Genomic DNA, 21537 nt, shown 5'->3' with positions numbered 1-21537 from the left:
AGAGCCTATATGACCCCGAAGAGAATATCTAAGTTTGCAAACGCAGGAAGACAAGCATGCCCAAAATGCGATGAAGATGCTGATATGACACACATGTTCTGGTCTTGCTCAGTGATTGAAGATTTTTGGTGGGAAGTGGCACGGAAACTAGCGGCTAAAGGGGTCACGCTCAACATAGATACGGCCTGGGCCTGCCTGTTGGGAGGGTTTCCCAGACCACGTAATACTAAACACCTTGGGAAACTGAGGGACCTGGCATATGTGCTTGCTAAAAGAAGGATTGCCATGGGCTGGAAGCAATGCCACAAGCCACGGGTAGAGGTATGGTGGCGGGACTTGCAAAAATGGGCGGAGGCTGAAACGGTGGTGTGGCAGGAGGCATGTAGCAAGTGCGGGGAAGAAGATGTGGGTAACCTGATGGCTTGGAGAATGTTAATAACAGGACTGTTTGGCACAGTAGTGGATTCTGCAGCTTCGGAAGGAAGTGATACCCAGCAACACGCAGCGGATACAGAACGAGAAATGCAAATAAGCCTGAAGGGGGAGGGGATTTGGGGAGCAGTAATGAGCGTTAATTGATGTTCACGAGTCTGTTGTAAATAATGCTGCAAGTTTGGTTGGTATTGTATGTTTTCAAAATAAAATTAAAAAAAAAAAACACAAACACTAAGCTATGAGTGCACGCCTTTTAGAGCTTGCTCACATAGGCTTAATTCATCTCGACTTCTCTTAGAATATTCTGCCTTTCTAACTGTAGCCCTGCATGGTTTCGTAAACAAATCCTCTTTTCTCTGGGAAGGCACTGATAAGACATTCCTGAGTTTTCACGCAGATGGGCTCCAAGCAGGGAGGGGCACAGGAAAGGAGCACAGTGGAAATTCACAGAGTTCGGTTTTTCCATGAGCAAGCCTATATTTTGCACAGGGAAGCTTCTGGAACTGTGCGTCATGGACTGACAGCACGAGATTATAAAAATGCATGCCCACATGACTCAGGTGGGAGATCGATCTGTGGACTTGGTTCGAGCAAAATCGAGTGTCCAGAACCTGCTGCTCTGTCGGCACCCTGAAGCGCTGTCCTCTGAGCGGGGCTGGCAACAGCTAGCTTATGAGGGCCAGGGTCTCCCAGTGCTGATTGAAGGGGCGTAAGACTGTTTCTCTAAGCTCTAGGTTTCTCTATATTTTGTATTTCTCTAAGTTTGTGTTTTGTAATCTTCTCTAACTTGAATCCCAAGATGTTGCTGAAATTCACTGTTTAGAATAAATGCTAAAACTTTTTGAAGGTGTCATTTGTCACTAGCATGAGTTCACTGCTCGGCACAATAGAACCTGTATTTTGGGCTGAATTGGGTAGTTTTTGCTCTCAAGGGCTGGTCCCGAGGAAGATTTTCCCAATATCAAGACACCACTGCAACCAGCTCTCTTAAGAACAGCGTCTAGATGCCTCTGGGCTTGGTGCGCTATACAAATGACAATGTGTGTGAAGAGAGTTCAATGTGGTTGCTTCGGCTGGGCAGAGAGGGGATGCAAGGGGCGAGTAGGCGAGGTGTGTTCAAATTTGACGGGAATGGCCACTGTGTTATAAAGTGATCAAAACAATGCTCAAGTCGAGGGTAGATGTTGGACTGTATCTGGTTTTTTTTTTCAGATGCTACTTCACCCCACGAAATAGCTGATTGGGCAGGCGTCCGTTTTCTTTTCTTGCTGTTCTCCAGGTAGGGGTTTTCTTTTCTTGCTGTTCTCCGGGTAGGGGTAAGAGCTTTAATACTCAGCTATTTTTTTTTTTTTTTTTTTTAAACATATCTTTATTATTTTCATTAATCGTAACACAACAAACAGAGAAAACTCGTGCCAACATTTCTCCCCCCAACTCCCCCTCCCCCCCCCGGGACCTTGGGACTCAATTCGTGGACGTCTTTATGCATTGAAAATGTCCGTGACCTTTATGTTGTGGGGGCACCATTGTTCCATAAAGTCTGACTGCAGGTGTTCCAGAACCCCGCCCCATTCTTCGGAGAATCTGCTCCTAGTGCCTTGGATTATGTGGGTGACTTTTTCCATTGCTAGCTGCGCCCATACTTTTGAAGCCACATAAATATTAGCGGGGTTTCCTTCTTTTTCCAGTTTTGAGCAATTGTTGTCCATGCCGCGATGAGAAGTCCCATAAAGCTTCTTCGTTGTGCTTTCGTGTAGCTTCTTGTAGTGTCATCTCCCATGCCACACATCCATACGCTCTCATCTAGTTGTCCCACCTCTGGAAAAATCTTGCCCATTTCTCCTTTAACTTCTTCCCAGAACGGGACTATCCCCCTGCAGGCCCACCAGATATGTCTCCACGTCCCTACTTCTCCGCACTCCCTCCAGCATAGGTTAGATGTTCCTGGAAACATAGTATGTAGCCTCTCAGGCGTGTAGTGCCACTGAGTCACTATTTTTATCCACATTTCTCTCATCTGCACCGCTCTCGTCAGTTTGGGGATCTGGGCCCAAATGTCCTCCCACTGTTTCCTCGTTGATTCCCTTCCCAGCGTTTTATCCCATTTGCGCATATATGCCCATTTGGTCTCTTCATCTTGTTTGTTTATAAAGGAGTATAGTGTCGAGATCCATTTCTTTGCCCCTGAATTGGTTGTGATGTATTTCTCAAATGGGGTTAGGGTTCTCGTGGCCGCCTTCGCTATTTCGGGGGTTTTTAGCCAGTGCTTGAGTTGTTCATAAGTATATCTGTTCCGTGTGGTTCTTGTTGGGAGTGCAAGGCATGATTCGTATTTAATAATTTCATTGTTGCAGAACATTTCCCCTATTTTTGTTATGCCCGCCTCTTCCCATTTGTCTGATGTTCCTTGCTCCAAGCCTGGCGGAAACTGCGGGTTCCTCCATATGGGAGTGAATGGGCCTGTTGCGTTGGTCATTGTGCCCTTTCTTGTTTGGATGTCCCATGCCTCCAGGGTCGTGCTCAGTATAACGCTGATCCCTGTGTTGGGGTCTCTGTGTTGTTTCTGCTTCCAGAGTAATTCCACTAGTGGGGTTCTCGCCACCGCCCTATCTTGTGCGGCCCATAATTGTTGTGGGTCCTCTCCCAGCCATTCCCGGAGCACCTTCAATTGGGCCGCTTGGTGGTATTTTTGAAAGTGGGGCAGTGCCATCCCTCCTTCCCCAGTTGCCGAGGTTAAAACCACCCTAGATAGCCTCGGAGTTTTCCCTTTCCATACAAAGTGTGAGACTACCCTCAGGAGTGATCTGAAGAATGAGCGGGGAATCCCCACCGGCAGGGCCTGGAAGTGGTACAGAAGCCTTGCTCAGCTATTTTTGAGCACATGATTTGCAGTCTTTTCTTGTGTCATCAGAGCAGTGATCACTGCCTGCCTCAGTGCTTGTGATAGGCTACCTGCCCTCTCTCCCAACTTTATACCCTGTAACACAAATAAAGTACCTCCACTTTTACTTACCGGCTACAGTCCAGCGTCGTTACTGCATCTTACCCGTGTATCCTGTGATCCTGTACACTACATCACTCAAAAAGTTTTACATTTCTACTGTCATGATGTCTGCTTCTTTTACATATGATATGGCATTTATAACGCGCCTATGCACAAGTGCTTCAAGTCGCAACGAGGCAAGGGAGGGGAACAAAAGGGACGACAGACAGCGATCCTACTAGGCTAAGTGTCATTATGATCGCGCAGGTGCATGGAAAGGGGGCATGGACAGTGCAGTACAAGATGATAAGTAACGGCCAGCAAGTGGCAAGTGCATGGGTAAGTGCAGACATCAGGTGTCAAGGGCTGGTAGGGGGACTGTAGGGATACAGAAACAGTCCCCGAGTATGGGGTTTGCCCACTGGACAGTGCAGGTGCGAGACGCTGGCTGGGGAGGGACCTGGGCCCAAGATCGGAGGGTCTCCAGGTAGCCAGTGTAGTTCAGGTTTCAGCCATGAGGTCAGCAGAGGAGGGGGGAAAAAAGCAGAAGCAAAGAGAAAGGTTTTGAAGTGCTTCCGGAACCGGAGTTGTTCTCCTCAAGTTGAAGGGAGGCACCGGCTGAAGAAAGATCTACCACCAACTCGTTGCTTGGAGAAGCGGCTGACCCTGAGGAAGTTGAAGGCGGATGAGCGGAGAGCTCGAGAAGGAAGATATTTAGGAAGGGAGAGTTTAAGGTATTGAGGACCCAGTCCCCAGAAGGCCTTGTGGACGATGCAGAAGGTTTTGAACTTAATCCTCAAAGCCACTGGGAGCCAGTGCAAAGATTTCAGTTCTGGAGAGATACGATCCCTGGGTTTGAGGCCAAGGACAAGTCTCGCAGTCTTGTTTTGGATAAGTTGCAGAGGGCGGAGAGTAGAAGCAGGCCGATTGCAATAGTCCAGCCTAGAGAGAACTAGAGCTCTAGAGACATTGAGCTTCTGGGGGAAGGAGAGGAAAGGAAGAATCCCTCTGAGGAGGTGCAGCTGGTAGTGTGACTTCTTAGAAACGTCAGATGTGAGGAGAGAAGGAGAGTGTGGAGTCGAAGATGACCCAGAGCTTTTTAGCCTAGCAGGTGGGAGCAGGAAGAAGGCCAAGCGAGGCCGGCCAGAGAGCTACAGGGAAGGAGGGAGTGGGTGTGCCGATGAGGAGAATCTCAGTCTTAAGGCAGAGGTAATTGGCGGCACACCACTCCTGGATAGCAGACAGACCGTCAGAGATGAGGAGGCGGCCGAGGGTAGCCTGAAAATGAGCTGGGTGTCATCCGCATAGCACTGAAGGTTGGGGCAGAGAGTGGCGATGCAGTGGGCAAGGAGTGGCAGGTATTGGTTGAACAGCCAGGGAGAGAGGTTGGACCCCTGGGGGACACCACAGGTAGAGAAAATGATAGAGAGGAAAGACCCAAGCTGGACCTGGGAGGGTCAGAGAGGAAAGAAGTCAGCCATGCCAGACCCTGACAAGTGATGCCCAGGTTAACACGGAGACGGTTGAGCAGCATGGCATGGTTGACAGTGTCAAAGGCAGAAGAGTGATCAAGCAATATGAGGACACGGGGTGTTCGAGTCAAGGTTGGAGAGCAGGTCTTCACGGATGTTCAGGAGAGCAGTTTCTGTGCTTCTGGCAGCTCTGAAACCAGACTGATGGTCATGAAGACTACCAACAGATTCAGCATGGAGATTAAGCTGGGAGATGGCCAGTTTCTCCAGGAGCTTGCCCAGGAAGTGAGTGATGGAGATTGGGCGATAGCTGGGCAGGAGGGGGGGTCGGCAGAGGGTGCACAAGGGAGTGCTTCAGGAGGGAAGGGAAGACTCCAGTGGCAAAGGAGTGATTGCAGAAATCAGCCAGGGCAGGAGCCAGGGAGTCTATGTGGTCCTTGATAGTTTGAGGAGCAGGGGTGAACCTGTTTTGACGAGACTTTCATAGATCGGACTTGTCTAGAAACCTTGTCAGCGGAGAACAGGGGAAAGGCAGAGAAGGAGGGAGGAGAGTTCGCTGCAGAGGGGCCAGAGGAAAAGCAGGGAATAGGGAGGGGGAGGGGATGAGAGGAGAGCGAGGACAGGATGTCCTGAGTTTTAGAGCTGAAGTGAGAAGCCAGTGCTGTGCAGAGGGCCTGGGAAGGGACAGGAGAGGTAGAGACTGCGGCAGGATTGGTCAGTTCCTTGCAGATTTTAAAGAGTTCAGCGGAGTTGTTAGATGCTGCAGAGACGCAGGCTTGGATATGAGCTCTCTTCTTGGTTAGGACAGAGCCAGCATTGCCTTTGCAGCAGGTGGCAGGCCAGTTTGCCGGAGGATGCATATGAAGCACGCCATTTCCTCTCGGCCACCCTGCACTTGCGTTTTGCACTTGGCTTTGGGCTTCAGGCGGATTCTCATGACAGAGGCAAGGATATCAAGAGTTTCAGATATAGCAGAGTGGAGAATGGAGAGGGCTGTGGCAGGGTGAGAGTCAACAAAGGGGGGAGGGGGAGGTGAGAAGGTGGCGACCAAAGCCTCAGCTGAAACATGCTTCATGGGTCGGATGATCGAGAAGGTGGGTGGCAGTGATGAAGGTGGCTTGGCCTGAGGGATAGGCAGGGTAAGGGAAGAAAGTGATCACTCCAGGAGAGAAGAGTGGTGAGAGGGACAGAGAGGGGAAGGTCGGAGGAGATCAGAACATCCAGAGTGTGCCCTGCAGAGCGAGTTGGGCCAGAGGGGAGACTAGTGAGTGAGAGAGTCGCAGAGGTTGCAAGAGTCCAGAGGGAGGACAGGAGGCATCCAGGTGGATGTTGAAGTCTCCAAGAAGGAGGAGTTTGAGTGTTAGAGGCCAGGAGTGAGGAGGGGAGGTCTGCCCACTGGGAGAGGAAGAAGGAAATCTGACCAGGTGCCAGATAGATAGTGGCCAAAGTAAGGGAATGGCTAGGGGAGAGAGAGATCCTGCAGAGGAGGCATTCAAAAAGAGGAGAAGGCCTGCGAAGAAATGACAGAGGCAGGAATCCACTCAGGGAAGATCAGGGCTACACCCCCGCCGGAGCGGTTAGACCTGGGTGCGGAGAGGATCTTGTAGCCATCAGGTAGGAACGCATCAAAGCTTGTGACAGAGCTGGCCGTGAACCATGTCTCTGTGAGACCAAGGACGTCAAAGTTCTTCCAGAGTGCAACAGCAGAGCGAGAGTTTAGGGTGGCAATATGGAGAAGGTTGCTATCCTTGCAAGGCTTTCCAGGGAGGGGTACAGATCAGAGGTACGCTCTGCAGAGGTGTAAAAGAAGCCCGAGAGGGGGCAGAGAGGGAAGGGGAAGGCAAGGTAGCCAAGGAGGAGGCAGAGGTCACGGAAAGGGGAGAGGCGGCAGCAGGAGAAAGGAAGTTGATGAGGCGTGGGAAGCGTCTATCAAAGAGGTGGAGGTTGGCCTGAGGGCCTTGGAACAAGATGGTCCCATTAGAGTAAACATTAATGATGACCTTAGAGGAATGGAAGGAGGTCAGGAGGGCATCCCAGCAGGTGCCACCATTAATGAGAGAGGAGGAGAAAGGAGAGAGCACAGAGACCATATGAAGGGTCCATACGTCTGGTGAAGGCACGACAAAGGATGTCGGTGAGAGTTTCCTTAGAGGAGGCACTGGTGTAGGTGTCAGCGATAGGGAGGCCTGGGTTGGAGACCAGGATGTCCTTTTTAAACTTCTTCCTGCCAGATTTAGTGAGGAGAGCAGGATAGTCCATAGAGAAGCAGTTAGAAAAGATAGGATAGACTGAGCGCACCATAGAGTAGGTGGGAGAGAAGTGGCTGGACGGGAGAGGGGGAGACAAGACAGTGAGATGCAAGAAGTTGAGCAATAGGACAGATGACAATGCTTAGGATTGAAGAGTTAAGTTTGAGAATCCTAAATAGGGGAGAAAAGTCCTAAAATGTTCACAATGCAGTTTTTTAAATACTGATACAATGCATATTAAAACAACAATAATACAGGGGGAAACACAACCGAGTTAAGGGTCTGAAGGAGGGGAGCTAGTGGGACTATCCTGGAAGGCTCACTGGCAAACTGGTGTCCCCTGCGGACACAACAGGAGCTGCTAAGTGGGAGCCGCCCTTTGCCTTAGGGGCCCTTAGCCGTGGGGCTGCCGGGCAAGGGCTGCCCTGGTAGCGCCTGTAATGATGAGGGGGAGGGCGGGAAACAGCAACGGAAACAACGGAAGGGGAGAGCACACGCAGATGGGCGGAGGGGACAATGAAAGAAGCACAATTTGGAACACACGGCCCTTGGAGGGTTAAAATACCTTTTTACAGAGGCCACCAGGGGGCGCAGGCAAGATGGCTGCCTGAACTACAAGCTCCCCACATGGCCCCGGGAAACATGCTAAAAGCCATCCCTTAAAACTACTTGAGCCTCAACTGCCGACACAATTTAAGAAGGGGAATCTAAGCGGAACTCAAGGAAGTTACCGTGGTCTCTGGGGGTGCCTCTGATCTCCGGCTGGCCACTTGTGGAGCGCGGCCCTCCCCCTCCCCCAGGCGCTCTTGTGAAGCTTCCGCGGCGGGAATCGAGCGCTGGCCGCCCGCCCTGAGGAAGGAGGAACAGAGCCCCCTACTTATCGCCCGGTGAAGCGAGTCCACCCCGGCACAACGTTACGGGGCTGGGCGGGCCCTCAGAGGATCCTCGCCGGTCGCCCGCCCCCACACCCCAGGAGATACACAGCGCGCGGCCGCCAGCCGCGGAGGACCGGTGGAAGCGCCGCAGGAGGCATTCCGCTTCACGAAACACCCGGAGGGCCTTGTCCCATCCATCGGCTCCACAACCATAATCATACCTTGGCCAGGGCCAACGCGGTAGCGCGCCTGGGCCTCACTTCAGGGACTCCCCCCCCCCCCCCCCTGCAATCCACCACCGCCATAAGAGCAGCGGGGGCCCACCTCGGTGCTCCACACCCCTGACCAGTGCCACTGCCTGCATCGCCACCTGGGGGGCATCGATAACGAACAGAGGTGCCCTCGAAAACACTGGGGCGGGCTCAGGCCGTCGCGGGAGCACGCCTGGGCCCCCAGCATCACAGCCTGCCCGCTGTTCAATGCGGGCTTCACCCGTAGGGGTCTGGCTGCCGGGCCCCCTGGCCCCACCTCTATGCTACGCTGCAGAGCCGAGCTGGGCCCCCATCTTGTCCCACGCTGTGGTGCTCTCCCACTTGACTGCCACGCGGGAGCCGTCCCAGGTGAGAAACAGCACCGTCCTCCATCCAGGGGGCCCCCTTAGAGCCCGCGCCATCACCAGCACTCCCCTGCAACCAATACACCGGCAAAGGGGGCCTGCTGCATCGAGGGGACACAGGGCAGCAATACAGGCCAGACACGCCCCCGGGTAGGGGATCCCTCAACGCCAAGCCTCCAGCCGACTGCCACGACCCTCCCTGAAGGGATACCATAGTGGGCCCGGGAACCCCAGCGGCCTGGGGCCAAGCCAAGGGAGGCCGCACCCCAGGCGAAATGAGAGTTGCACTCCAGATACCGGGGCTCCGACACTGGCATACAGCACCACCATCTGAAGACAATCACGAGGGCTTGAGCCAATACCACAGGGTGTGCAAGTCAGGGCACTGGGACCCTTCCTGAAAATACCCCAAGAGGTTGCGGCACCCTAAGGAGATCGACATCCTATGAGCTGGAGGGAAACTCTCGCGAAGTACCAGTTCACCCCAAGACACCACACAATGGAAACCGGCCCCACCGCCACACCACCCCCAGACATGAACGCCATGCAGTTTAACATCCAAATGATACTAGAGGAGATCAGAGGCATGAGGACTGACATGGGGGCTAAACTGGCCGACCTCACGGCGAAGGTCTCTATGCTAGAAGACAGAATGGAAGGGGTCGAATGCAATCAGGCGTCGACGGACCTCCTTGAAGCGCAAATGGACATCAAATTCCAGGAACTTCACCACCGCAAGGAAGATCTCCGCAAAAAAATCGGGAGAGGAGGAACAACTTGCGAATCTTCGGCCTGGAGGAGACGGAAGGAGAGACTCCGGTGGGACTGGAAAGTAAAGTCCAAGAAATCATCAGAATTGTTTTGGGGTCTGACTCGGGCAAAGCCCTCCTGCTCGACAGGGTCCATCGGGCCACGGGGGTGGGAGGGGGGGTGTAGGGGCCCGCGCTCGGTCCTGGCGAGGTTTCATTATTATAAAGACAAGGCTAGGGTGTTGGAGAGGGCGAGGACCCTGCGTGACATTCAACACGGCAACTCCAGGGTGACGATATACCAGGACCTCTCAGCCTTCACACTTCAGATGAGAAAAAAGTGCGGCGCCATCACCAGATGGCTGCAAGAGAAAGGGATACGTTACCGCTGGGGGCACCCATTCCACCTGGCGTCGAATGGCAGAGTCAGAGATACCAGCTGGTCACGGAGGCCGACATTCGCAGAGTCACGGAAGACCTCACGGGCGACATTATGTGAGATCGGGCTGCGGCTAGCGGAGACCACATCCATGTCCCTCGGGGCCCGGACCTCTCCCAGGGGAAGTTAAAGGCTCACGCAAATTCCGGAAAACTAGACACCCCTCCACAGACCGGGGGGATCCCACATGATCACACAAATGGCAATCAAGGCTTACTTTTTGGGGCATGGTCCAATTCAAGCCCCCGTTTGAGCCCACAGTGTCCGGACAGACCTCGCAGAAGGTCCTATGTTTTTCCCATACCTTATGGGGAGTTCACTGTTCAACTGGCTTAAGTCAGAGTTGAAATGTTTGCAACAAGCCTGTTTCTTTTCGTTCCACAGAAGTGTTTCTTCATAACTCCCTACCATGAAGTGATAGGGGCCTTTGGCCACACCCGACGGTGTCCCCCGAGGGGGGGCCGTTAGGTGTCGACCATGTGCAAAGGTTTGGGGGTGCATTAAAGGGGGGGGGTGTACCACCACCGGCTTTCTGCCACCAACCATGAAGGGCCGCTATCAAATAGAGAAAGGCATGACTAAAAGCGCTATACTGAGATTCTCCTTTTTCCCGGGGCAGGGGCAGCAACCCTGGTTGTTCGTAGCCTCTTACAACCCCGTTAGGGGACTCGGCGGCGAACGCCCTACACAATGGGTAAGGGGAAGGGGGGGGAAATGAAGTTTCTTATAGGTGTAAAGGGGTGGGGGTAAACCAGTTCAAAACACAGACACTTGTTTGGCAACGGGCTCTGAAAAATGGACGATATGAGGTGCTCAAAGCGTGCAAACTAAAAGACGATAATGATTGAGGGGAGGATAGGTACGCTCAATGTCAAGGGCCTTAACTCTCAAAATAAGAGGTCCCTCACGAGCAATATGTTCCGCAAGCAACACCTAACAGTCTTTTTCTTACAGGAAACGCATTATAGGCGGGGAAGGGAATCGAGAATTAAGGGGAAGGAGATAGGTTGCAACTACTGGGCCTCACACGCAAGCTCCAAGAAGGAGGGGGTGGGTATTCTCTTGGGTAGGGCGTTTCATCTCACAGGGGTAGAAACTAAGAGGGGTTTTGGGGGTCGATTCTTGGGTGTCAAGGGATTCTGTGAGGGAGAGCGCGTCACCCTGGCCACCCAACTCAGGTCAAGTGCAGTTCCTCACTCAGATCTTTAACGTCATGGACGAATGGGCAGAGGGGGCCATGATACTAGGCTGGGACTTCAACCTCATAGCGGACCCCCGTCTGGACTGGTGGTCCGTGAGGAAGGGGGGGCGGGAGGGACACCCAAGGGAATTACCAAAGACAATCTGGCCCTGCAGACCCTCTTGAAGGACCATTACTAGGTGGACGTCTGGCGCAAGGCACATCCGGGCCAGGGCGGTTACACCACCTTCTCTCCCTCCCGCACTGTACCTACACCAGAATTGACTTGCTAATTTCGGAAGAGGGAAATGGGGTGGTTCAACAGCCGAAGGTTGAGACCATAACGTGGTCTGACCATGAACTGCTCGTAGCTAATTGGTCACTCCCTGTCGCCCCAAGATCTTCCCATTGGTGGTGCAATGATATGCTTCTTAGGGACCCTGTATTTCGGGATTTCATGAAGCAAGAAATGGTGGCCTACTTTGAGACGAATGACAATGGGGAGACCGACATGTCCATGGGAAGCCGCGAAGGCCACTTTTAGAGGTCTCCTCATAGCTGAGGGTGCGAGACGTAAACAGGAAAGGGGCCTGATTGAGGGCAAGCTCCACATGGAATTGGGTGTTCTGCGAGCCAGACTGGGCATTCCCGGGGTAGACCGAGAGGCTCTACTGGAAGAGATGCAGGGCAAAAGACAAGAGCTCCACACGATTCTCATAGGGGAGGTTATTAAGAAAATGCGGTATACCAAACAGAGATACTACGAAGGGGGAGATAGGGTGGGGACTCTTGGCACAGAGGGCCCGGGGTTGTAGGATTGAAAGGGGGGGTTGCCCAGCTCAAGGACTGGGAGGGCAGGGTTCACGGGGGCCGGGAGGAAATAGCAGTGTTTTGCTGACTATTACAGCAAACTCTATTCCAAGCAAACGGGCGAATCACCGGAAGACATCTCCTCCTACTTGGCGGAACACCCTCTCCCTAAGCTGTCTGACGAGGACCTATGGACCCTCGAGGGGGAGATATCTGAGGAAGAGGTGGAGGGCGCTATCAAGAGACTGAAGGCAGGAAAGGCACCTGGGGCGGATGGCTACACGGCTGACCTTTACAAACAGACCCAAGCGACCCTGCTGAAACTCCTGGCCAAACTATTTAATCAGATCAGAAACCGGGACTCGATTCCACCGTTTCTGCAAGCCCTCATCACCGTCATACCCAACCCCGGTAAAGACCAGACGGAATGCGGGTCCTATAGACCCATCTCGCTCCTTAACCTGGATGCCAAGATTTTTGCCAGAATCATGGCCTCTAGACTCGAGGGCTGCCTTCCCCGCCTAATACACCCCGACCAGGCGAGATTCATCCTACAGGCAGGGCTCAGACAACTTGCGGAAGACACTCCATATACTTGCCTCAAGGGGGGTCCGGGACGAGGGTGCACTCCTGCTGGCCCTCGATGCGGAGAAAGCCTTCGACAGGGTCAGCTGGCCTTTCATGGGGGAGGTTTTCGCATCTCTGGGGATGGGCCCAAAATGGTTGGGATGGATGTCCGCACTTTACCCTTCCCCCTCGGCTAGGGTGGTGGCTAACAGGACAGAGTCGAGAGTTTTCCCCCCCCCTCGAGCGCAGTACACGTCAGGGATGCCCTCTGTCACCGCTAATTTACGCACTGGTAATGGAACCATGGGCGATCTCGGTCCGCAACGATGCGGCCATTAGAGGAGTACAGATGGGAGACATAAAATGCAAAATTAGCCTTTTCGTGGACAATGCCCTACTCTACGTCACCAGACCGTCCCAAACAGTCCCCCGGTTGTTACAGGGCCTCTTGCGTTATGGAGAGCCATCGGGGTACAAAGTTAACTTGGACAAATCGGTGGCCTTTATAGGTGGGAACCTGTCGGACCTGGAGATAGCCTTTGTGAACGGACTCCCCTTTAGACGGAGGGAGGAGGGATTCCGGTATTTGGGAGTGCAGGTCACACGCGACCTTGAGGAACTATACGTGGCCAATTCCCCCCCCCCCCCCCCTTTGGTCGGCAATCAGGAGAGATGTAGAGAGGTGGGCGGGTCGGGTCTCTCTTGGATGGCACGCCTCAATCTCATAAAAATGGTTCTCCTCCCCAAGTTCTTATTTCTCTTCCACATGCTCCCGATACTGATCCCTAAAACATTCTTTAAGGAAACAAAGCGGGTCCTTCTCAACTTCCTCTGGTCGGGTAAAAAGCATAGGATCTCCTACGAGGTGTTGACCAGGCCTAAGGAGGATGGGGGGCCGGGGGGTGGGTTACCCCGACCTGGAGACATATCACAGAGCATCCCAGTTGAGGGTCTTGGTTGATCACTTCTGCCCAGGTACGAAAAAACAATGGGTGGCCATGGATAATGGGCCCCTTGACCCTGTTACAATAGAGGAATGGCTTTGGGTCCCAAGGAAAAAGATCCCCAGAAGCGTCCTGAACCACCCGATTTTAAAGGTGCTGTGGTCCTTCTGGAGGGAAGGAGGATACTATCGTTGGCTTACAACTTAGCCTTCTCCACTGAGCTGCATCTGGGCCCCCCCCCTTTCCTGGCCAAAATAGCAGAGCCAGCGGCATACCAGACCTGGTTTGAGGCAGGCCTTAGCAGGACTGGTAATCTTTGGGTGGGGGGGGGGTTCTTTCTTTCCCTTAAGTGACCTGGAGGAGGCCCTAGGAATAGGTACCCTGTCCCCCTTTCGTTACCTCCAACTCAAGGGTGTCCTTACCGAGCCATCTTAGGGTGACACCCTTCCGGAGGGATCTCACGGATTTCGAAAAGCTTCTCCTATCTGCGAGGGGCTCTAAGGGGATAATATCTCGCCTTTATAAGCTCTTCCTGTTCTCTGTCCCCAGAGATCCTCCACCGGCACGCACACAATGGGGTAAGGACCTAGGAGAAGTAATTGATGACGAAAGGTGGGCGGAAATGTGCAGGAGGGCTAATCGCTCCATGGCCTCTCTCCAATATCGCCATCAAGCCCTTAAGGTATAACATCGATGGCACTACCCCCCGCAGAGGATTGCTAGGATGAAACCAGGATACGACCCACACTGCTGGAAATGCAGGACTCAGAGGGGGGGGGGGGATTATATCCACATATGGTGGGGATGCCCAGTGGTCCAGAATTATTGGGAAAGGGTACTGGCCTGGATCAAGGGGGTGGACGGGGTTGAGCGGTCTTCCTGCTCTTGGCTCCTCCTTTTTGGAATCGACATTGGGGATGGACAAGAGGGCGCTCAAGACCATATGCTCCAGATCATGCTGGTGGCGGCCAGATGCTGCCTGGCGCAAAAATGGAAGAACCCTGGAATGCCGGGGGAAAAAGCATGGGTGACCAAGGTGCGGGCCATTTACGACATGGAGTTTCTCACACACCTCCTCGATGAGTCCAAGTCCAATATCGAGGAAATCTGGCTCCCTTTTTTGACAAATATGGCCGGCCAGTTTAATGTCTTACGCCTAGGCCGGGGGCCTATTCTCATGGCAGTCACGGGTAACCTTGATCAGGTGCTAACCAGAATCAAAAATAACATCAAGGACATTGTGTGCAGGGCTTCAGCGAAGTGGATGGACTTTGTGTTCGATGGGTCCATACTGGCCCCAGTGGTTTCGCACAAACTGGGGAAGCGCGTCAAACTATCTTTGGATTTTAGGACGAACCAGTGGGTTTCTCCCAGTCTCCCTCTCGTGCTCTGGGCTTAACAGAAGTGAATGGCACCTGGCAGATCTGATGTATTTGCGGGGTGGTGGCTGCCCAGGCACGTCTGGAAAATTTGGTTGGGCCAGGGCTTTTAGAAGCTGAGGCGGCCCGGATCCCCTCAGGGTGTTTATCCTCCCGGGGGTAGAGCCCAGCCAGGAATGGGGTCGTGGGGGAGATAACGGTTGTTGACAAGCTGTCCTTTCTGGTCCTGGCTCGGCTCCTAGACTCAATGGATAGGGGCTATGACTCCCTCAATTTTGAACTACAGGAGGTTAGACAGACCCTGAAGGAACGCAGGGAAAGTCAGCGTCCTGGAGGGTTTCGTCATTGCCTCAACTAGGACCAAGTTTTGTAGGGCCCGGGGTGGAACTTCAAGCTAATGTTGAAAGGGCTGAAACATAAAGACAGATTGTTGTAGAGGCTCAAGTGTTGTCTATGAAAAAAAATGTTCTGTTGCCTTCAGTGTGTGTTGGGTATGGAGGATGAGGATGCACAGGTGATCGGGAGCAGTAGCTTTATTGAGCTGCTCCCCTCAGGTATTGGACCTTTACCTAATGAAAAGGGTAGACCCCAAAAGAAGTCCAAAAAGTGTAAGCCCCCACCAAACAGAATAATAGGGGGGGGGTGGGTGTCGTGGAAATTCTAAATAAATTGAGGTTGGAGGTGGAAAAGGGTTTGGCCCTTGCAAAGGCGGAGACAGAGCGGGAAAAGGATTTTTTTTTTTTTTAAAAGAGTGGGAACGCAGCGCATGGGGAGGGTTAGTGTGGTCCTTTGCAAGGTGTGGGGCTGGTGAAGGAGGTTAGTACCCATCAAGGGAGGATTCATGGAGGAGAGCCCATCCTTCGATTTAAGTAATATCTCGCTCCAACCGTGCAAGGAGGAAACATTAGATCCGGCTGCAGGTACTGGCCCTTATGAGGACTGAAGACAGGGAAATCCCTGTAGTAGGGTCAGGTGCTGGGAAATGTTGCGTTAAAAGGAGTCAATTCTGAGACCACTGAAGGGTAGTAAACCTATACTGCTTGAGGGGCCGCACAGTGAGGTACAGCAACCACCACTAAATAAGCAGAAACTCTACTCAATATTTTCTAGACCCAAGGTCTTAAAAGATCTAGAGACCTCAGTTATGGCTTCCTTTCCCTGGGATTTGAGGTTGCAGAAGTAGGGATGTCTGTTATCTCAAGACTGTTCCTAAAGACAAGTTTGGCCAGCAGGGTTCAGGGGCCCAAAATGGCCTGCAAATGGAGCGGTATGAAACCCAGCGGCAAACTGGGCTGGGATCTCAAAATAACATTCCTTATGAATAGTATTCAAGGGCTGACAATTCAGAAGTTGTAATTGTTTCCTGGAATTCAAGAGGCTTTGCAAGCATAGTGAGAAACCAAGATTCATTTTCTTCATAAGACATAATTTGTCTTCAGGAAACTCTCCTGTTGGATATCCCCCCCTTATAGATTGGTTCGATGTAATCTTTAATAAAAGCACAGCATGGCCTAAAGGTCCGTCTCTATGGAGGTTTCTTAACAGCTGTAAGGCGTAATAAAGGCTTCACAGTGCGTCAAGTAGAAAATGACAGATTGGATATGCTTGTAACCCTTCTGGAATGGTCACTTCAGGGCTCCGGTGCAACTAAGACATGCTTACTGGTTAATGTATATATTAACCCTAAGATCTCACAGATGGAGGAAGCACTGTCTGCACTTTCATTTTTAGTTTTGGGGGAAATGCCAGAGGTCAGTGCGTCAGTTATTGTTCAGGGAGATTTTAATGCTGAATGATTGGATGATGCCTGGTACCAGGCACCAAATAGGACGAGGATGTCAAGGGTGGCCTGAGAAAGGGTTCGCCAGGAGCTTGAGGCCCGAGATGGGTAACTTCTCAGGTGATGTGCCACCCTGCTTTACATGGTATAAAGGTCCTTGCCAGTAAACCCTGGATGACTATTTATCTGCTGACCTGTTTCATGGGGGTGGGCATTTGGAGATAATACAAACAGAGCTTATCAATCGTTGCATGGAACGGTTTGATCCATCAATATTACGGCTGGTTCGTGCAAAAGCCATATTAATGAACGTTGAGAACAACCCTAGAAACCACGCTGTGAAGTGGTCCCAGAAAAATCGCTTTGCCTTTTGATGATCAGACTACTGGCCTATTTAGATCAAATCTAAAGGATATTTGCTTGCCAAGAGGTTTTGCCACTTGTATTCGATCAACCCTTGGGGATTTATTAGCTGCCAAACTACTGGAAAAAAAAGCTCATAAATGATGGGCCATAACCATGCTTTTGACGCTGAGGTTAGAGTGCGTAACAATCAGATGCGCCCAGAAATTAAAGCTATACACAGGGTGAAGCCCCAGAGCCCGAGAAAGGATTGAAATTCAAAGGGTGAAAAATACCTTTAAAAACGGTCTTAAAGCTCATTAATTTGTAATGGCGATAAATGATGCAGAAAGATTTCTGGGATGTATCTTGGGTGATGAACACCAGTATGTTTTGGCAGTTGATTAAACCCAGAGGGATTGACCAATTTCTGCAGATTCAAGCAATATCAATAGAGGCTTGGGTGAAGCATTTTAGGGATGTCTTATGTTAAAGAGGGCCTGGTTAACTGTGGCCATTTCTCTTTCCCAAGTTGGGTAGGGGCTCTCTCTTGGGACCTGGTTGATATTGCCTTTCTTATTAAGACCAGAAAAAAAAGAAAAAAAAAAAAAGAAAAAAAAAACAACTGCCTCCGGCCTCCATGGTTTGACTAATCTAACCTTTAAATCTATTGTTTTGTTGCTGTCTCAAGTAATGTCTTGTTTGTTTGGGCTTCCTGGAGTGCAGCATTGATGGTCATTTTTAAGGAGGGGGGCCGATTATCTCCCTTACATTACAGGCCAATTTCGTTGTTGGATGCCTCAAATAAGATCTTTGCCAAGATACTCCTGAAAGAGCTTCATAAATGGGCAGAAGGGGCAAACTGCTTCAATTCATGCCAGGCGACCTTTAAGAAGGGAGTGGGGATCGTTCTAAACAGCTTTGTCTTGTTGCTTTTATCGGGCAAGCAAAAGAACAAGGGAGGTCAGTTTATCTGGCCTGCCTTGATGTAAGCAAAGCCTTAGACCACGTGAACAGGACAGTTCTTTGGAAAGGTTTAAAGGACAATGGATGTTGCCTTCCCTTAATGGTATATTGGAAGCCCTTCCTTCAGGAACGAGAATAAAAATCAGATTGTCTCATATGGCTCATCCACGAAATGGATAGAGACTAATCAAGGCTTGTGTCCTCGCTCTATTCTTTTTAAGCTTTTATATCAAATACATGGCGTCTTGTAGGGAATCCGCTAGGACAAACCCCCCGAAACTGGGAGGAGATAAAACTGCTAAGTCTGAATCACGTGTATGACATTGTCATCTGCGATATGACTCACATAGGATTACAAAGTTCATTACAGTGTGTTGGTAAATTTCTAAGTAATTTGGACCTCTCAGTAAAAGACATCAAATTAAAAATGTTGGTCTAAAAAAATAAAACAAGAGTACTCCCGAAAGCCATCATTGACACACGCTGGACCTGAGAAGCTATGAGGTAAATAAAGGTTCAGGTTGGTCTCTATACCAGGCTTCACTTAAAGGAGTGTTGCCAAATATTTTCTCTCATTACACCTTAACCGCGTGAGTTGTAATACATCCTACTTACGTCCCATTTTTGCAGTGAAAAGATGAATATTTTAACACAAAAAAGTATGTGGTTGACTTTAACAAAATAGGATTATTTAACCAGATGGAAAAATTAGGCGAACACCAAGTTACAATCGCTGCCTTTTTCCCCCAGATCAGGTGCCATACTTAATGTTAGTTTGGCGTGTACCTTTTTGTAACTTGGTGAGGACATGGGCGGCGTTTTCTGTGCTTATGGGTGGGGTAAGGCACACGTGGCAGACAAATCTCAGGCGTTTTTTTTTTTAACTCTAGGCAGGTATGCCCCTTGGGAGTTTCAGGCTGGTGAGTTGCAGGTATGCCCCTTGGGAGTTTCAGGCTGGTGAGTTGCAAAGGACGACTGTGTCCCAACTTCTCTTTATGAAACATTTTAGATGGGCCCTTCCTTGGTACTAGCAAAGTACATTCAGCCTTCAACCTCCAACTATAACTTGCCGGTAAACAAGTTTTCTGCGGTAATATGCACACCGCTCACGTGTGAAGGCACTCGTTTATATCACGATTAGAACACCATGTGTTACCCCCAACTGCATGTGCTAGGTTGCTGCAACCTAACGTATAACACTGACAAAGCGAGTCTGCTTCCAAGGAATTGACCTACAGCGGTCTGTGACAGAACCACTCGTCATCAGGCAAAGGCCAACCTTCAAGCAAAAATCAACCAGTGATTAAGGTGCATGGCACCCGGACAAGCACCACCCACCATCAAAGAGAAAGCAGCAACGATTGGAGGATGAAATCATCAATCGCAAACCCGATATGGGTTTAGGCTTTCCGATTGGTTCATTGGCAGCCGTGAGTTTCAATAAAGCGATTGCTGCACCTATATACCGACCCCCACCAGCAGCCCGCTCTCACCTTCTCCGGTTTGGGCAGGATGGCTCCAGCACGTGTTGCTATGGCAGTGCGGGCGGGGGCAGCAGGTAACCCCGCTCGAGCCCCCCGGAGTAGTGCCCCGGCACCCACAGATGCCACCAGCGTCCTTGCAACACCAACCGCAGCCATTTTAGGTCCGACACTGACAGCTGATGGGCGGGGTTATATGTAGTGACGTCATCCGCAGCTACACCCTAAACGTGTTGTCTGTCTTCAGTTTTTGCGCAGTTGCCTAGCAACAGACAATAGAAAGATAATGAATGAAAGATAAGCGGTAATCAAAACTAAAGCAGGTGTTACATAGATGCTTCCGTGTGCAGAAAAAGATGTTTAGTGTATATGGTTTTCTTTTAAGATGACGTGCATGAAGAGAGACATACATTTGTTACCAAAAATGGTATATGGGAAGGGGGGAGTGAACAACATTGTGCCCTTGACATTTCTTACACTGCTCCGTTAACACAGTAAAAACATTGAACATTTCAGAAAACACTTATTAAAAAAAAGCATTGTTTCAACAAAAATGTGCAAAATCTACAATACTTGATGAAGCCTCTATTTCCAATAATTTTCTCAAGTAGGCTTACACGTCTTTATAATTCCAAATTCATCCTTTTCAGAGCAGTGTTAACAGATTTTGATATAACATAACTATCATTTAAATAATGAATGAAAACGTTAGGGCTACATACTTGTTGGAGAGTGATGAAGGGCAGTCCTCCTTAAACAGAGGACTACCGTAAGGCAGGACAAAGAAGGACGAGGCACGGAGCTGAGGGTGGAAGAGAAGGCGCTAGCAGAGCCCGGGGACAGAAGCTGGAAAGGAGAATAAAGAAAAGGTTAGGTACCATACAATTGCGGCTCCGTATTCCTTTGTACGTGGTGCCAAGTGAAGGGGAGATCCTGAGGAGCCTGGGCCTCACATCCATAATAAAGAACACAACTGGTGACAAAGTTCGGATCCTGTGCTTCATCCAGACAGCACACCAGAAAACAGACGGCAGTCCTCTGCACAACACTGACCTAGACTGCAGTCCACCATGTTGGTAAACATAGACAGCCGCCCGCCGCACAATAGAGGAAAAGACGGTCGTCGCTGCACAATTAAAGGCATAAACCACAGTCTGCCGCACAGGGAGCACATAGAAGCCAGTGTGGCGCACAAGGGGATTTGGAGGTACAACGATTGAAGTGGGCCGGTATGCCCACCCGCAAAACAGATAGGCATTCTGTTCAAATGGAGGACAGGTGATCCGCCACCATAGTGGGCTGTCTGCTGCATGCAGGAGATGAGCGAAAGGAGCAGTATAGAGCATTTGCAGTGAGCGGCCCTCTGGCATGGGGAACGCAGAGATAAGGCTTGGGCCCACAGCCCTAAAGATGTCAGACAGCGAGGACAGCAACCCCTGGGAGGACGAGAGAGGGCAAAACAGTGCACCAGAAGAGGCAGACGTTTATATGCAAGTGGCGAAGGAGGGGCGCGCAAAAGCAGCTGGCAGCAAGAACGCTGATGACGAGAAGCCTGAGCAAAATGATACTGATGAAGCTGGAAAGGCAGACAAGGCTGAGGAAGCAGATGGCGTTGAGGAAGAGGACCAAAATGATCAGCCACAGAACAAACCATGCCCTAGTGGTTTCCTTTTGGATGAAGCCAAAGTGGAGGAGGAGTACGGCAATGACGAAGATCGGTAAGGGACATGCAGGCTACTGAAGGCTTGGGGGGGATCAACGGGAAGAGGTGCTGGCTGAACATTAAACGCAGAAATATGCTAAGTCCTCTGGGGGAGACCATGCCCATGATAGGTCTGAAGAGCGGTTGGATGGCATCTCGAAGCAGCAGTTACGGCATGAAGTAAAAGGTCCTCATTTCTGGACTGTGAAGAGTAAGAGTGGTGAAGAACGTGCAACTGACTTGCTATAGAGGGTGGAGTTAATGGCCTACCAGTTCACAGATACTCCACTGCAGAGTAAAGAGGTGGTAGCTCCATAGCATGTAAAGGGGTGCATCTTGAAGAGGGAAGATCAGAATATGGCTTCCGTCCTGAAAGACCCTCCAACCAGAAGAAGCACCAAAGGCAATATGGCCACTGATCATATGAACTCACATCGATTCCCACTGCTCCTACGATGGACAACCACCACGAAAGATACCCTCTCAGCAGGCCCTACAACCCTGCAGCAGTACAAACTCTACCCAGAGTTAACGAAGTTGCACTGGAAGGAGCTGCAGACAGCTACAT

The 21537-nt window shown here is 51.0% G+C and overlaps 1 protein-coding gene across 1 annotated transcript in view; it reads right to left on the bottom strand.

Annotated features, from left to right (window-relative positions):
• The window catches only part of SMDT1 (single-pass membrane protein with aspartate rich tail 1), a 33958-nt gene extending 14532 nt beyond the window's left edge, over window positions 1-19426 (bottom strand). Inside the window, exon 1 of the mRNA XM_069604527.1 lies at window positions 19280-19426. Within this exon, the coding sequence (XP_069460628.1) occupies window positions 19280-19426 (147 nt within the window). The remainder of the gene's footprint in view (window positions 1-19279) is intronic.
• Between the last annotated feature and the right edge of the window lie 2111 nt (window positions 19427-21537).

The sequence above is a fragment of the Ambystoma mexicanum genome, chromosome 3q (assembly GCF_040938575.1).
Source record: "Ambystoma mexicanum isolate Mex_15411 chromosome 3q, UKY_AmexF1_1, whole genome shotgun sequence".
Lineage (NCBI taxonomy): Eukaryota > Metazoa > Chordata > Amphibia > Caudata > Ambystomatidae > Ambystoma > Ambystoma mexicanum.
The sequence above is the reverse complement of the archived record's forward strand: the minus strand, read 5'-3'. Positions and strand labels throughout refer to the sequence as shown.